We start from the raw sequence: 17,680 nt of genomic DNA, 5'->3' as shown, positions 1-17,680 counted from the left end.
CCAGAAGATTTTCCATGCAAGAATACTGAAGTGGATTGCCACTTCTTTCTCCAGGGTATCTTCCCAACCAAGGAACTAAACTTGCATCTCCTGCTGAGCTCACCAGGTAAGTGTCTTTATCACTGAGCCACCAGGTAAGCCCTGAAGGTAAATTTAGTACCTGAGAAAAAACTTGCTTCATTTCTTCATATAGTTTCTCTACTTAATTCTGATATTATTCTATTTCCTTGGAAGCACTTTTTTAGCTGGCAAGAATATCCATACAATGTTACACAACACAAATATTTTAGTATTTCTAAAAATAACTAGAATAATTTAACCATCTCAATAGATGTATTATAAGATCAATCATTAGTTTAAGTCATTTTGAAGTGAACTTTAAGAACTGAGTTCTTTATAGCGGATCAAATTTTAAGCATTCAGCCTTTGCAGTTTTTCTAAAAATGGTGAGTTTCAACATAGTCACTTCCATCCTGGAGAAAGTCTGCAAATTATGTTAAGTTATAAACAGATAGTAAAATACATTAACGGGAACCAAAGTATTTTACTTCATTCTTAGCCTTCAATCTGTTATTGTCATCTTAGTTACTGATTAGCAGTAACAAATTTATCTTCTATATACTTTCACAACATGCTAGGCAAGGCTAAAAAGTCACTCATGGGAATTACAAGCTAAGCAGACACTGGGGTACAAACATGCCCTCTAAAAAGGTCATACACTTATATGAGGTTAAATAAAACATAGGGTAATATCCACGCAGGTACATCTCTATTATTACGTTAATTATAATGCCCATTACGGAATTCACCACATGTATTGTAATTGTCTGGTAATGTGTCTGCGTCCTCACTAGCACGTGAGCTCTTTGAAGCAGAACTGTGTCTTCATTCCCTTAGTACCACTGGCAATACAGAGTAGTATTCGGTTATAAAGAAAACATTAAAAAACATTGTGAGCATCTTTTGTTTTAATAGGTAACACTGACCGTCTAGTAAATGAAAACACCAATTAAGACAAAGACACTTCACATAGGTCCTGATATTCAACATGTTATTTGGGGATGTTGAATAGTATAGTGTTAGTATCTTATATATACCTGCTGTCAATGGCTTTATATAAGTTATAATCATTAACTAGAGTTTAGATCAGTGTTTTTCTGAGTGTGTGGACCATTTGTACCATATTTACTTTCAGGAAGCTTGTTAAAATGTCGATACTTCCCTGTCACACCAGATTCAGATTCAGTAAGTCTAGGGAGAGAGAGGAGCAGAAAGACACTGATTTTAAAATAAGTTCCCCAGGTAATTCTTATGCATCTAAAGTATGAGAAGCACTAGACTCTCTGCTCAATACAAACATGAGTGAGCATGAGTTTCTCTTAACTGGTATTTAAAGCTATTCTTTCCCTCATCCACTGTTAATTCAGTTTCTAGCCCCTCAGTGTTCTTAAATAGAATGGAGCAATGCATTGAGCCCACAACGCAAGACTCTGCAACTTTTCTGCTCCAGGCAGGATAAGAGTGGGGGTGGCTGGCAACAGTCATCTCTACTAGAGATCACAGAAATCCTTAGCCAAAGACACTGAATTGGGCTTGGAAGAAGCAATTACATGTAGAAACCAGAAAGCTTTCTGCATAAGCGCTTAACTTTCCTTAACAAAGAGAACCACACAAGCCTACCTATTCCTTGCCTTCAAGAGGTGTTTGATCACAGGCAGGCACAGGCTGAAGTGAGGATTGCAAGGTAACCAAATTAAATCCGAAGACATAGGGAGACAGTGAATACAGTGATCAGCAATCTTGAATGCAAATTCACATTATTCCTCTTACATAGGTTTATTTATAAGGACTAATAATTAATAAAGACTAAGGACTAATAAGTTTGGAAGAAATTACATGGATTCTATTTTAGCTTTCATCAACTTAACTCCCTAAACAATATTTTAGCAGAATACAGATCTATTCTCTTAACAGTTATTATATCATTGTACAGTTTATTAGAGTTCAGTTCTAGAAAGGATGTGCTTAAGACATGTAAGAACTGACACCATTATAAGAAAAAGTAGGCCCCCAGCTTTAAAGTTGGAAACCATATCAAGAGTCCAAAAAGTGTACATTAGTTTTTAGTTTTCTTCCAAGTTCCAAATGCATGGCCCTTCCCACTGAATTAATATAGACAAATTTCAGATCTATCCATCGATCACTTTCTGCTCCCTTGGGTTATCAATTTTAGAAAAAGAATTCCAGGGATATCCGCATCAAGTTCCATTACAGTGCAGTTGTCATTACAGTGAAAGAAAAACAATTATACCGTTTTATCTCACAGGGTACATCTGCAGGAACCATTTTGCAAATGAACACTCAACTTCAGTTTACCTTATTTTCATGTTACAATATGACCGTCTGGTAAATGGTTTTTAAAAAAGAAATTCATTTTTTGTCTAGGTTTTCCTCTTATGGATAAACCATATTTACCATATGACTTTTAAAATCACTTCCATTAATAAAACTCTCTAAAGTTTTCTTGGAGGAAGCATTTACATAGAATCAAATACCATTGTATGTAGCAGTTGTAGCTGAAACAGAATAACATGATTGGCAAAAGAAATCCTAAAAATCCTAAAACATGAACTTGGGCAACTGAGGACCTACTCCAAGCCTCGTTTTCCCGTTGGGAAACTGAAGAGCTGGACTCCGTCACCTCGGAGGTGACTTCCAGCTTCAACATTCCAGGACACCTTATTCACTTAATTTACCAGCAGTGATCTTTCTGACATGCCCTTTGTTTAAACCTACTTTTCTCTGTTTAAGTATAACTCCTCCACCCCACCCCCCAATCTATATTACAATCATTAATGAAGAAAACAGAGCCTTGTGCTCAATCATTCTTACAGAGCAGTTTGGTTTGTTTGTTTGAAGGTGTCATCTGTGTAATAAACCTATCTAGAATTATTCATGGGGAAATAATATCCTTAGCAACTATGTCCATGTATTATAAAGTACTTATTGATAGAAAATCCTTGTCTGGATATAAAACTCAATGCAGAGGGCTCCTAAAATGCATTTCTAAAATGTCTTTCCCCTGTCGCCATCCTTCAAAATAAGATTAGAGCTCAGGGCGGAAATGGTAACCCACTCCAGTATTCTTGCCTGGAGAATCCCAGGGCCGGGAGCCTGGTGGGCTGCCACCTATGGGGTCGCGCCGAGTAGGACACAACTGACATGACTTAGCAGCAGCAGCTTCACAACATCACTTAGAAACTCATTCAGTTTCTAATTCAGTTTTATTTTAAACCTGCTCAATATATTCTTCAGTTTCTGTTTTTCTTCAGATGTCAAAGCTATTTTCTTATATTTAATTCTTCTTCACCGAACAGTGAGGAAGATAAGAAGTTGGGCATAAGTGTCAGCATAAGAAGCAATATGTTTACATTTTTCTGGTCTTGAGTTTGCAGCAGATTACTGAAAGATGCCAAGTGTTGGCAAAGTTACATAGTTTTATACCACTCAGAAAATACGGAAGAAAAACCCCAAATAGGAAAGAATACTACCTTTGCAGAGGCATGATTTCACAAGCCATCCTTGTCTGGAAATTGGCAAGGGACCCTCACAACTGTCTCTTCCGCGCCTAGTGGGGGCGTCTGTGCGGGGACCGGCTGCTCACAGCGGCTGGGCCAGGCTGGGGGCGGGAGGTTGCAGCTCTCCGCCGGAGAAGCAGCTTGCTCTGCAGTCTGCCAGTGTCCCGCTGCTCTCTGCCTCCAAACTCCTCCAAGCAGTGCTACTCGATCGCTGCCTCTCTTACATTTCCACTGCAGTCCACTTTGACCTTTGTTCCAGGGAAGCAGCTGAACCCCCCAGCCAATCAGAGGAGCAGCTGCTGCAAGGCTTAAAGGCGCTGCTTCTTTTGCGGCGGCGGCTGCTCCTCCCCTGGCTCCTCAGCGGGCTTGCCTAATTCTGCTAACTCGAAACTTGCCTCGGAGCCCTTCCACAGACGGGCTTGTCAGTCTGGGGAACAACCAATAACGGCGGCAAGGGCAGAGTCCCTTGACGGCTCAGTACTGAGACTGCCAACAAGGAAATCCATTTGTCCAGGGAAGACACTGCCTCTGAAACCGAAGGTTTCTGTGACAGGAGGCATAAGCTGCGTCCTCTTTTCTTCTTAAAAAAGAGAAAGGAAAAAAATCAAACCACTGACACTGAAAGGAGTGATACTCTCCTAGAAGGCACGCAGGCACTCTTCTAGACCCCTGCCCTACCCATATTTATTTCCTGTTGGTGTTTACATTGCGGTGGCTACTAGTCACTGGTGACATCTCCCAAGGCACGTAGCTCTCATTTCTGGGGAGAACACACGTCCTAAGACTGCCTGCTCAGGGTCTCAAGGGATCAATGTGACTATTTCCCATGGAAATGTTTCAACTTATTATTTCTGCATTTTATCCTTATAAAATTGAATGTGCTTATTTAAATACCCATTTTCCTCTGAGAATATCACCAGCATATTTTTGGTAGGTTGGTTATTTATTGATCTCTCTCTCTCTCTTTTTTTTTTTTTTTACAGGTTTTACCAAATCAATTTCTCATTACGGCTGCTAAATGCCTGTTAGTTACCTAACTTTCCCTTATTTTCCTCTTCAGTGGGGAATGCTAATGTGTTGTTTTAGGCACATAACTGTTAATCCATAGGTTTCAAACACTGCAAGAACAAATCTAGAAATATATTTTATTAAGCTTTCCTTCACAGCATAGGACTTGCTAAGAGTTACAACAAAGCCCAGAGCATTGCTTTTAGTACAAGGGCAGACGGCCAGGGTCCACAACATTGAGAAACAGAGGGGGCTTGTATGACCAAAAAGGTATCCTTCTCCCCTGTAGTTTTCCCCAGATTTCTTACAGATCACTCATAATTCTGAATTTAGAACACAAAGCCCTACTGTAAGCATCCACTCTCCTTTGCTATACCTACTAATAAAAACATTCACTGTCCGACTAAATACTCTATCATATTTATGACGATGGAATAGTCATCCTAACACTTATATTCAGACATTATGATAGAATCAATAACTAAAATCAGCCATTTAAAACAATGGCAGTTTCAAGTGTTTTAAAGTAAATTCAGAGCTTACTTTTTTTTAATTGAAGGTAACGGTATAGTGTTTTGATTCTAGACTTAGAAATTCTAATCGTTCTCCAGTAACAATAACCTTGTTTTATGTATTTCCTGTTTTTTATCTTTCAAAAATGAATCTCTACATCTTGCTTAACACTTCATTTCTGAAGATAGGAAATCACTATTACATATCATGGTATCATTTCACTGATGAGTAAACTTGGTACTAGAAAATGAAGCAATCTGGAAAGGTCACCTGGAAAGTTAGTGGCAGAAGAGAAACTGGTTTCAGGATTGCTCAGGTCTGCTTCAGATCCCTACTGTGTACCATAGTGTTTAGTCTCCTCTACATGAGCTTTTAAAATATTTCACAGGATAACATATTTTTAGAAATAGTTAAAATTCAAGGAATAGAAACAATATCTTCTCTTTTAACTTTATGAACATATCAATACTGTATGGCTAACACAGACATGAGACCAATAATAAAGGACCCAGCATTACAAAAAATATGTTAAATCATGTAATAATTTACATTCAATACATACTAGATGTAAAATGCTAAATAGGAACATTCAAATTTTAACATCTGATTCCACATACATTTCCTGATCATTCAATCTTCCTGTCAACATCCCCCTAATATGCCATATTACTAGTGAGATGCCAGTGGTCATTTCTGAAAATCAGCTAGCACTATAACTCAGTAATTACCTGCCTTTTCAAGTCTCTATTGTTTATTTATAACAATTCCTCCTTTTTCACTTTTGGTTGATTTTCAGGGCATGATTAGATCTTTTTAAAATTTATACTTGGACCACAGCTCCTCCTCTCAAACCACACCCAGAGTCCTGGATCACTGGAATAGCTTTATTACTCCATGTCCCACGCCCTCATGTCAATTCTCCATTGTCAGGGAGCAGAAGCGCCACTCTCTGAACCCTGCCAGTGCCAGTTTCTCAAACATGCATCCCGGACCACATTTCCTCCACAAGCCCTACAAGGTGCACCTCTCATAACCAGCACACCGCTGCCTCCCCATGCCTCCTCCTCCTCCTGAGCTCTCTATCCACCTCCAACTGTTTGTCCACGTCCTCGGAGGATAACCCGCACCCAAACCGACAAGCACACAGCTTTAAAAAAAAAATGCATTGCTGGCTTTCCTTAGTATTTAGTTTTTCCAAAACAGGTTCACTAGCATCCTCTGCTTCTTCACCTTGCATACATCCTGCCAGCTGGTTGACCTACTGCCAGGCTGCTAAACATTGCAAAAGAAAAGTCACAGAACCCCGGCAACTGGGTAGATTAAAAAGTCCTATTTAATCTCGGCCTGAACCTCAGTACTATGTGTCAAGCTGGTAGATGTCTTTGATTTCTGACGGCATTCCCAAAGAAACTGCTGCTGATTTCCAATACTACAAATCTGAACCTCTCTTATGTCACTAATTACTTTGCTTCCTAAATTTTCGAAGAAAGTCAAGATCATCAAATGTGAGTTAATTCCTTTGGTCTCCTTTGCATTAAGTGTTGAAGTACCACCAGCAACACCTAACACACACACACACACACACACACACACACACACACACACACACACACGCCCCTTGCTTGGTTCTTTTTGACTTCTTCCTAGTCTCGGGGAACACATCCACACCCACAGGCAAACTTCTTATCCGTGCATTGAATCTTATCATTTTCTCCCCCATCTTAAGTCTGTCCCCAATCCGACAGGCACCTAGTAAGTGCCCCCAGCCTTGAAAGCTTTTCCTCAGCATTCCTACCCTCTGGCGATGCAGTGACATTTCCCTCCCCTTCCCACTGACAGGCTGCCCAAAGCCTACTTCTGCTCCTCCCACTTCCCCAGAAATTCCTCCTCTCTGCACACCGATGTACTTCAGACTTCACCACATTTCTGAAACTGCTTTTGAAGCCACCAGTGCTCTTTTGGTCACTAAATCTAAATGCCTTGTCTTAGATCTCTTTCTCCTCTTAACTTTTAAAGAAACCCCCACCTTCAGTTTTCTGAAAGTTTTTGGTTCTCTGTGATCTTTCCTGGGCATTCTCCAAGCGTCCTGATTATTCCATCCTCCTTTTATTTCATCTCTCTTCCCTCCTCTCTTACACCCTTTCCACCTCATCTTCCAGCCACACATCTTTCAATACAGGCACTCCATTAGAGTTTAATAAAGTGTACTCTGGAATTACGCTCCTAGGGATTGGATTCCAGCTCTACCACAGACAGGCAGCATAAACTCGGGCAAGCTGTTTAAAAGCTCTGAAGTTGCTCTGAGGAATAAATGAGATCATGCATATAAAACACGTAAAATAGTTCCTGGCAAATAAGTGCTCAATAATTATTAGTATTATCACCCTAATCAACACATTCAAAGCTTCATATTATCTGATTCCCCAAATTCTCCTCCTCCTGGCCCCTCTTGTTAATGATGTTATGGTTCTCTCTATGAATCAGACTCAAAGCATGAGTCATCTTTACTCCTCCCTTTCCTCTCCTTAAGCAAATCTGTTGATTGTTCCGTCATGTCTCTTTACTCAGTGTGTCTTGGTCATCTGCAGTATCATGATAACCTTCAAGATGATCTTTTTGCCTCCATTCATTCTATCTCCAGTGAATACATTTCACTATTAGAGTGAATTTCCTACTGTGGTTGTGAACTGGATATTCACTGCTCTTCTCAAAAGCTTTAGGAACTCCCACTACCTCTTAAATGAACCCCAGTTCTTTCAATATGATGATTAAGACTGCTTATTAACTTCAATATTCTCCTCCAGATCAGCTGCTTATATCGCCTAAGGAACCCAATCCAGATTTACCTGGACACCATTTTCAAATCTGCTCTGAATTTACCTACACCAAACATTTACCCTTTGTCTAGACTATTTTCCCATGCCATTTTCTCCTGGCAAAATTCTGTGCACTCTCAGAATTAGGCCAGATGAAACAAATCTCTTACCCATTTTAACTCATACAGCCCTTTGCATCTCTTATGATATTTATATTTTTGCCCACCACAATGTTTCATTAATATTTGAATTTAAATATTTTATCCCTATTGGAAAAAAAGTTCTCCAGGTAAGAATTGTATTTTTCTTGCAGCCATTACAGAGAAGAGACATCCAACAGTGCTGAATGAATGAACTAATATATCAATCTCTCTTCAGATTCTGAGCATAACTCCTTTGATTAGATTTTCACTTATCAAGCAATGTTTCTACCTACGTTTTAAACATTTCCTATTTTAGGTTTTTTGTTTGTTTTTGTAAGTCACTCAGTCATGTCTGACTCTTTGCAACCCAATGGACTGTAGCCTGCCAGGCTCCTCTGTCCATGAAATTCTCTGGGCAAGAATACTGGAGTGGTTAGCCATTCCCTTCTCTTGGTTTACATCAGAGATAAAGTAGATGCCTCTTTTAGATTCAAATGAAGGATAATAATAGCTAATAACTAGTTAAAGAAATAAACTACTGGGGTTATACACTGATGTGCAATCGCAGAGATGCACAAAGTAAGATTCTTTCCAAAACTTTCAGAATCTTTTAAGCACTTTACATTACCCAGTCTCTCCCAGGCTGTCTATTTCCTTTTCTACACTTCAGCTGGCTTGCAGACTTCTAATTTTCTTACATAACTTCTTCAGCAGATTCCAAGTGTTTGGCAATAGGTTTGTTTGCACTTGTGATATCAAGAGCAAAAACTGCTCCAAAAATGATGTGGCTTCATTTGTTTTAATTTCAACATCAACTTGAAGCAACTGAAGAACTGAGAACATTTCTTGGCCACATTATTTTGTTTTCGTATGTTGTTTTAACATCAGATTGATTTGTTTCCTAAGAAAAAATATGTTGAAATAATTTCTCTCTTACAGGTTTGGTAAGAAAGTGCTTCTCAGGCAAGGTTTCTTCCTCTTATTTTTATCAATCTTTATAAATTGCACTAAGGAGCAAAACCTTCCACAAGATGCTCGTATAGTATTTATAAATGGCAATGACTAAATCTGACAGGACTTTTTGTAATTATGAAGCCAGGATTTTTAGGGAACATCTAATTTAGATACCCTGGTACCACTACACAGGATTCTGACTAAACTCGCTCTCCAGCAATGGGGGTGAGAACACTAGTGAAGTCCAGGGCTCATCAGCAGATAGGATCATTATCCACCACAGCCAATGTCAAAAATAAAGGCGAGGAGGGAGAAGAAACTGAAGGGGTGGTACATGAAGGCAGTCAGCCTGTACTGGGAAGTTATGCTGTGTTCATTTTAATAGATGTGGAAATGAAGAAGTTATCTTCAGCACACAGATAGTAAGTGGCTGACATGAAGCTGGCATCTGAATGCCACAGCATTTCCATGATATGAAAGCTTTTAAAGATGATAAAGCATTATATTTACTCATAAATAACACACATTATCAACCCACTACAGGAAAGAAAGAATCCTTTCTTTTGGTCTGAATTTTATATTTAGATGAGTGCAAATATATTAAATAAGGGCTTCCCATGTGGCTCATAGTAAAGAATCCTCCTGCAATGCAGGAGACGCAGGTTCAATCCCTGAGTCAGGAAGATCCCTTGCAGAAGGAAATAGCAACCTACTCCAGTATTTTTGCCTGGGAAATCCCATGGACAGCGGAGCCTGGAGGGCTACAGTCCCTGGGGTCACAAAAGAGTTGCACTAAGCAATAACACCATACAGTCTAATAATGGCTGTCGGAACCAAAGACAGACAGTGGAGCAGAACAAACCTCTTTTGCTACTCTGAGTCAACAGGGTATGAGAGTGTGAGTGTGTGTGTGTGTGTGTGTGTGTGTGTGTGTAATGATAGAAGACAGCTGTGTTGCAGTAGGTAAAGGAAATGGTTGGCATGGGGTGTTGAGGGGAAGAGGAAGAAACAAAAAAGATGGAGAATCAAGCTTTAAATTGTGTTCTTAATTGTATTCCTCTAAGAAATCAATACATGGAAATGACAGGTAGGCTATCAATTGTTTTTATTTTTAAAAACTACAGCATTTCTTAACTTGAAGAATGATTATAAAGCCTCATAAAAGATTTATTTTAGAAAGCAAAACAGTGACATTTAAAACAGGTTCATGCTAATAGGAATAAGGAATTTCTAGTTAGGTAAACTACTTTTCTTTAGTTACAGCAGAGACAAAGATGCTTGCTTTACTTAAGGCCCAAATAAAAATAATTAATAAAATCAACATAATTAAAATATTTCATTACTTATTAGAATTGTTTAGTATATAATTACAGATTGCTGGAAAAAAATCCCATGGGGATAGAAATTATGTAAATGTTTTTTCAAAGACAAGCTGCACGCTAAGTCACTTCAGTTGTGTCTGACTCTTTGCAGCCCTATGGGCTATAGCCAGTCAGGCTTCTCTGTCCATGGAATTCTCCAGGCAAGAATACTGAAGTGGGTCACCATTTCCTCTTCCAGGGGATCTTCCTGACCCAAGGATCAAACCCTCGTCTCCTGCATTGCAGGCAGATTCTTTACTACAGAGCCACAGGGGAAGCACCCTTTTCCAAAGACACACCTTTTTAATTCTAATGATAGATCTTGCTTTTAAAATGCTGTATGGAGTTATTTCATTAAAACACACCTGACTGGCCTTGGTAGAGCCTACAGTGGCACACAGTTCACTTATTCGGGTTTTAGACTCCTGTAGAGCTGCCAGGGGGTAGAGGACAAGGTTGCAAACAGTGAGGCAAAGCTGAAAGGCCTCCAGAGCTGGAGAGGCATCACTGAGGGTTCCCCTTTCCACCCCGGTGACACCTTGACTTCACGAACTGGTTCCAGCATTCCCAATACAAGCATCAAAACTGTCACCAGAAAGACTGTCAAATCAAAGGACAAGTAATTACAGTACCTACTCATGGGGAATATAGCCAATATTGCATAAAAACTAAAAATGGAGTACAATCATTAAAATTGTATAAAAATAAAAATTAACAAAAAGAAAAAAGACAATTGCAATCTACGGTACATAAATACACTGTTACATAAAAATTCATACAGAAGCTCTATTTCTTCTTAAAAAAAGTGAATTTCTTCTAACAACAGAGGGACTGCAATCGCTTCATAAAAAGTGGTTAAAAATAAATTCTTTGAAACAACTTACATAATTGTTCTCCAACTTTCTGGGACAGGGAAAAATCCACATTTTTGCCAGATGGAATCTCAGTTAGTGACCACTGCCAATAAATAAGTGCTTGAGCACATTTTCCTGGAATGGGACTCCCTGGGCATGACTTTCTCCAAATCTCCCTTGGGAGCCCAGATAATAGCGTTTCTGTTCTCACAAAATAAGTCATGCCCCACACAACAGCTGCTACCACACCTGAGATCAGCTGCCTGAGACTGTCCCAGTGACCTTTCACCCTGTTAAATGATATTTCCTGCAGAGGAGAAGCAGACTTCAGCGGGGCTCCCTTTGAGAAATGCCAAAATTATTTACTGTGATACAGTAACTGATTGGTAATCACTGCTGATTCTGTATCCCTCAGACATAAACTCTTCATCTTTCTGAGACATAAAATACTGAGCATGAGCGCAAAACCTCTCAATGGCAATAGACTAGATGGTAAAACTAATTTATTTTATCATAAAGTAGGATGCTTTGCTTTCAAGCAATTAATGAATGAATAAGTGAAATATTAAGAAAGAAAATAAGAGGAAATAGTGATCATTTGTACTACCAATAATAGGTTACATTAAAAAAAATCACACAAATAAAGCAAATTAATATAACAAAAGAGAAACAGACTCACAGATACAGAGAACAAATTAGTGGTTACCTGTGGGGAGAGAAAAGGGGGGAAGGGCATAATAGGAGTAGGGGATTAAGAGGTACAAACTGTTATGAATAAAATAAGTTATAAGGAAATATTATACAGCACAGGGAATATAGCCACTATTTTACAATAACTTTAAATGGAGAACAATCTACAAAGATGTGAATCGCTATATTGTACACTTGAACTGTATAACACTGTAAATCAACCATACTTCAATAAAAAAGTTAAAAAAAAAAATCACAGTAGTGGTGCCCTAAAGTGTCAACATCCCTAGAGCATTTTAAAGGATCTGATTTTTAAAAATTATTTTAAATTCAACACTTCAGAGAACTGACCCACTGCATTAAATAACTGCATACATATCTTCTTTTTCTAGTGCTATTCATGTGTAGAGCATTATTAGAATTCATAAATGAATCGAAAACTTTTTCCTCATTGAATTTTAGTAAGGAGATATAGAGTCGGACAAAGACATTTCAAATAAATTAGGACCTACAAATAAATACTATAACATTAATAAAAGCAACGGTCTCCTCCAAATAGGCAATGCAGTTAATTCATTATTTTAAAAAAGTGCATTGAAAAGTGAGTTCTAATTCCATAATAAGTTTCCAAAATGTTGCTTGAGGAAGACAACTCTAAATTGCAAAATAATCCAATTTGAAAAGTCTGGAAACAACATAGTAAAATATGCTTGGACAAATATGAGTACCTCCAGAAATATTAGCCTAGACTTCAAATCACTCTATATGACACAGATAAATGGTAGAGTTTGGCCAAACCAAATGATAACCGAATGGATACTCTGTTACAAAGAGAAGCTTAAATGAGATAATATTGCCTCCTCTAATTTTTGTGAGCTCACTACCATCACCTGTTCTTTTCAGTGTTCCTTACCCTTCCCCATAGTTAAAATGTTTATTACTTAATTTCTGAATGGGGGCTCCCCAGGTGGTGCTAGTAGTAAAGAATCTGCCTTGCAGTGCAGGAGCTGCCAGAGACACAGGTTCAATCCTGTTCAATCCCTTGGGTTGGGAAAATCCAGTGGAGTAGGAAATGGCAACCTGCTCCAGAATTCTCGCCTGTAAAATCCCATGGACAGAGGAGCCTGGTAGGCTATAGGCTATGGGGCTGCAAAGAGTCAGACACACTGACTGCCTGAAGACACAAACACACACACAGAGCCTCTGGGTGATAGCTTTCACAGCAGGGTATGGATTTGGGTCTTTTCCAGGATAAATACAGATTACACAGAACTGATCTTCCCAAAACACTACTGTAATATAAAAAAGTTTTAATTGCTTTTCATAGCTTAACAAAGTAAAACTGAAATTCTACTCACACGCACAAACTGGAAAATTCTTCAAGAGATGGGAATACCAGACCACCTTACCTGCCTCCTGAGAAATCTGTATGCAGGTCAATAAGCAACAGTTAGAACCAGACATGGAACAACGGCCTGGTTCCAAATTGGGAAAGGAGTACGTCAAGGCCATATATTTTCACCCTGCTTATTTAACTGATATGCAGAGTATATCACGCGAAATGCCAGACTGGATGAAGCACAAACTGGAATCAAAATGCTGGGAGAAATATCAATAACTTCAGATAAGCAGATGACACCACCCTTATGGCAGAAAGGAAAGAGGAACTAAAGAGCCTCTTGATGAAAGTGAAGTTGCTCAATTGTGTCCGACTCTTTGCGACCCCATGGACTGTAGCCTACGAGGCTCCTCCATCCATGGAATTTTCCAAGCCAAGGGTACTGGAGTGGGTTGCCATTTCCTTCTCCAGGGGATCTTCCTGACCCAGCAATCGAACCTGGGTCTCTATATTGCAGGCAGACGCTTTACCATCTGAGCCACCAGGGAAGTCCTGAAAGTGAAAGAAGAGAATGAAAAAGCTGACTTAAAACTCAACATTCAAAAAACGAAGATCATGGCATCTGGTCCCATTACTTCACAGCAAATAGAGGGGGAAACAATGGAAACAGTGAGAGACTTTATTTTTTGGGGCTCCAACATCACTGTAGATGGTGACTGCAGCCATGAAATTAAAAGATGCTTGCTCCTTGGAAGAAAAGCTTTGACCAACCTAGACAGCATATTAAAAAGCAGAGACATTACTTTGCTGACAAAAGTCCGTCTAGTCAAAGGTGTGGTTTTTCCAGAAGTCACGTATGGATGTGAGAGTTGGACCATAAAGAAGGCTGAGTGCCGAAGAACTGATGCTTTCCTTTGAACTGTGGTGTTGGAGAAGACTCTTGAGAGTCCCTTGGACTGCAAGGAAATCAAACCAATCAATCCTAAAGGAAATCAGTCCTGAATATTCATTGGAAGGACTGATGCTGAAGCTGAAATTCCAATACTTTGGCCACCTGATGCAAAGAACTGACTCATTTGAAAAGACCCCAATGCCTGAAAAGATTGAAAGCAGGAGCAAAAGGGTATGACAAGGATGAGATGGTTGGATGGCATCACTGACTCGATGGACATGAGTTTGAGCAAGCTCTGGGAGTTGGTGTTGGACAGGGAAGCCTGGTGTGCTGCAGTTCATGGAGTTGCAAAGAGTCAGACACAACTGTGGACTGAACTGAACTGATTCACACACACAACAGGGCCCTTCTGCTTTTCCATATCCACATATATTATTATTACCCTCTCCTTCACATGAATGGCGGGTCCATGTTGGCTGAACTGCACATGGCCACAGATATGCTCTGCTGTTCATTTGTTCCTGTTCAGGCATTTCTCTTAGCCTGATATCCCCCTTCTGAACCCATATCCACTCATCCAAATAAAACTCAGCCTGTGTGGGCTTCTCATCACTGCTCTTTCCAATTCCACCACTCAAGGGATTTTATCCTCTTAAATGAGTGAAGCCATAGTTGTTAAGTCCAGAGTCACTTCAGTTGTAGCTCTATATGATTTCTCTAAAATCTAACAATTACTATATCTCTCTTGAAACATTTGTCATCCTTTATTTAAAATACAACAGGCATTATTTCTTGTTGCAAATTATATAATCTATACTCACACAGAAAATTTAGAAAATAGAGAAAAAATAATATAAAAGTCAAATACAATCCCATTACTTACATAATCAGTATTTAACATGATTCTATGTCCTTTCATTTTTCTCTATTTAGATATAATTTATATAATTTCATAAAGATGGGACAATGCAAAGTATTTAATGCCAGCAAACCATGTATGTAAAAGTGGATGAAATAGTAAATTTTATGTATATTTTACAATAAAAGATATAGGATTATGCAGTATGTACTGTTTTATAACATTACATTTCATTTAATAACCAATGTTTCTGTAACATTTCTACTCCTCAAAAATATTTTTATGCTTCTTATGATTCAAGTAGTGATTGCTAGATTTTTCCACTGTAAAAGAATGTTTTTTTCTTTGTAATGAAAAATTATCTGTGAGATGATGATTTGAGACTGAAAATTTAGATGCCAAGTGTTTGAGCATATACCTCAAAGGCAGAGCCAACAGAACTTGCTGATGAATTGGTTGAGAAAAATAGAGGAATAACAAATTTTTGGTCTCAGTAACTGGGTGAAATGGAGAAGGAAATAAATGGCCACTTCACTGTTCTTGCCTGGGTAATCCCATGGACAGAGGAACCCAGCAGGCTATAGTCCATAGGGTCAAAAAGAGTCAGATACAACTTAGCGATTAAACAATAATTTTAAATAATTTTTTAAAAAATTAAAAAAAATTTTTTTTAAATTTTTTAAAAAAACAAATAATTTTACCACGCATTTAGTGGGGCTTCCCAGGTAGAGCTAGTGGTAAAGAGCCTGCCTGCCAATGCAGGAGACAAAAGAGACACAAGTTTGATCCCTGGGTTGGGAAGATCCCCTGGAAAGAGAAACTGCAACCCACTCTAGTATGGTTGCTTGGAAAATCCCATGGTCAGAGGAGACTGGTGGGTTATAGTTTATTGGATCGCAAAGAGTTGGACATGACTGAAATGACCGATCACAACTGGGTAAATGGTACAAATTATTAAGATGGGGGGAAACCTGGCAGAAATGAGATCGTCTCTTTTTTAGGTAGAAGTGTAAATGAGGAGTTTTGCTTTATATAGATTGAGTGTGATATGCTCATTCAATACCCAAGTACACTTATCAGGTAGCCAATAGGCAGGGCTGACCTCATGGGCATATGAAATATGCAGTTTCTCATGGACCATGCACACAAAGCCCCATATCTGGTTTTAGGCTCTGCCGCTGCCATCTTAAAATTCTCAATTTTTAACAGAGGGTTCCACATTTTCACTTTGCATTGGGGGGTACCCCAAGGCTAAGTAGTTTGTCCTACCAACTGGATATAATAATTTGGAATATAATTATATTGAGAGTTTGGAGCTAGAAGCATAATTTTGGAGGTCATAGGTCTAAAGATGGTATTCAAAACTGTGGACCTGGATGAATGTACCCACGATGAGCACAGCTTGAGAAGAGGTCATAGGACTGAGCTTTTCCATGTTCCAACTTTGAGAGGTCTGGAAAAGACAGATTTTGCAAATAGGACTAATAAAGGGTGTCTAAAAAGATCAGAGGAAAATAAGGACAGTGCAGTATTGCAGAAGCGAAGTGAAGAAAGTGCTTCAAAGCAGTCATTAGTTCAGTCAAATCCTGCTGAGAGATAAGAGTAAAATGAGAACAGTAGACTGACCTTTGGATTTGGCAAGATGGAGATTGTTGGTGTTCTTGACAAGCACAATTTCAGTGGTGTGTGGGTTGAAGAAAGAAATGGGAGGAAAGGTTATGGAGACAGCAAGTACATATAATCCTTTACCAGAGCTCTAAAAATGAAGAGCGATATTGTTCCTAGGGAGGACTAAAAAATACTGAGAGCTATTATAAAATGCTTCTATGCTGATGGGAAAACTCTGGAAGGGCGAAATTGATGTCATAGAGAAAGGGACTGATTATTCTAATAGTCCTTGAGTGAGTGAGAGAGATTGGGGTTCAGAGTACCAGCACAAAGGTTGGCCCCAGAGAGGTACAAGTTCAGTTCACCCACTGAGAAAGAAGGGAATGCAGAGTGTAAGGGTATAGCTATGGATACACTGGTAGACTGGGGAGGCAGGAGGTAACAGTCTTTCTTAATTGCTGTGTGAAATAGGACAAAATCTTTGGATATATAAATCTAAGCCACGCTTATTTCTCTACTAAAGTAAAGTTCATGTTTTCAGAAAACAAATGTGGTGAGAGAAGAGCTACTATGTTTAGCTTTGTTTTTGTTATTCTAACATCAGAATTAGATGTTTGACAAAGAAACCAAAAAGACAATTTAATGGGAAAGGAATAATCTTTTCAACAACTGGTGGTGGGGCAAACGAATATCCACATGCGAAATAATGAAATCGGACCTGTGCTTCACACCATATCTAAAAATTAACTCAAAAGGAATGAACTACCTAAATATAAGAGCAAAATTATAAAACTCTTAGAAGATGTAAATCTTTGCTTTTGGATTAGGCAAAGGTTTCTTGGACAGGACATCAAAATCATAAACAACAAAAGAAAAAAGAGATTAGCTGGACAAAAAAAACAAAAAAACTTTGGTCCCTCAAATGACACTATCGAAAAAGTGGAAACACAAACTACAGAATGAGAAAATATTCGAAAATCATATACCTGATAAAGATTAGTATTCACAGCATATAAAGAATTCTTCCAACTCAACAACAAAATGACAAAGAACTCAATTTTTAAA

At 38.7% G+C, this 17,680-nt stretch overlaps 1 protein-coding gene across 8 annotated transcripts in view; it reads right to left on the bottom strand.

The window, feature by feature from the left end:
• FAM13A (family with sequence similarity 13 member A) overlaps nt 1-17,680 on the bottom strand; it is a 298,485-nt gene that overhangs the window by 98,583 nt on the left and 182,222 nt on the right. Inside the window, exons 1-2 of one of the 8 annotated variants that reach the window (XM_065907143.1) lie at nt 3,552-4,041; nt 1,681-1,725 (exon numbers count right to left, since the gene is read on the bottom strand). The exons of 5 other annotated variants lie outside the window; for them this stretch is intronic. In XM_065907143.1, the coding sequence (XP_065763215.1) occupies nt 1,681-1,725; nt 3,552-3,580 (74 nt within the window). In that variant the 5' untranslated portion in view covers nt 3,581-4,041. Of the gene's footprint in view, nt 1-1,680; nt 1,726-3,551; nt 4,042-17,680 lie in introns of those variants that run through there. 2 more of the 8 variants (XM_065907145.1, XM_065907144.1) reach the window with 2 other exon arrangements.

This window comes from Muntiacus reevesi, chromosome 16, assembly GCF_963930625.1.
Source record: "Muntiacus reevesi chromosome 16, mMunRee1.1, whole genome shotgun sequence".
Lineage (NCBI taxonomy): Eukaryota > Metazoa > Chordata > Mammalia > Artiodactyla > Cervidae > Muntiacus > Muntiacus reevesi.
Note: the sequence above shows the minus strand (reverse complement) of the source record. Positions and strands in the feature narration are given on the sequence as shown.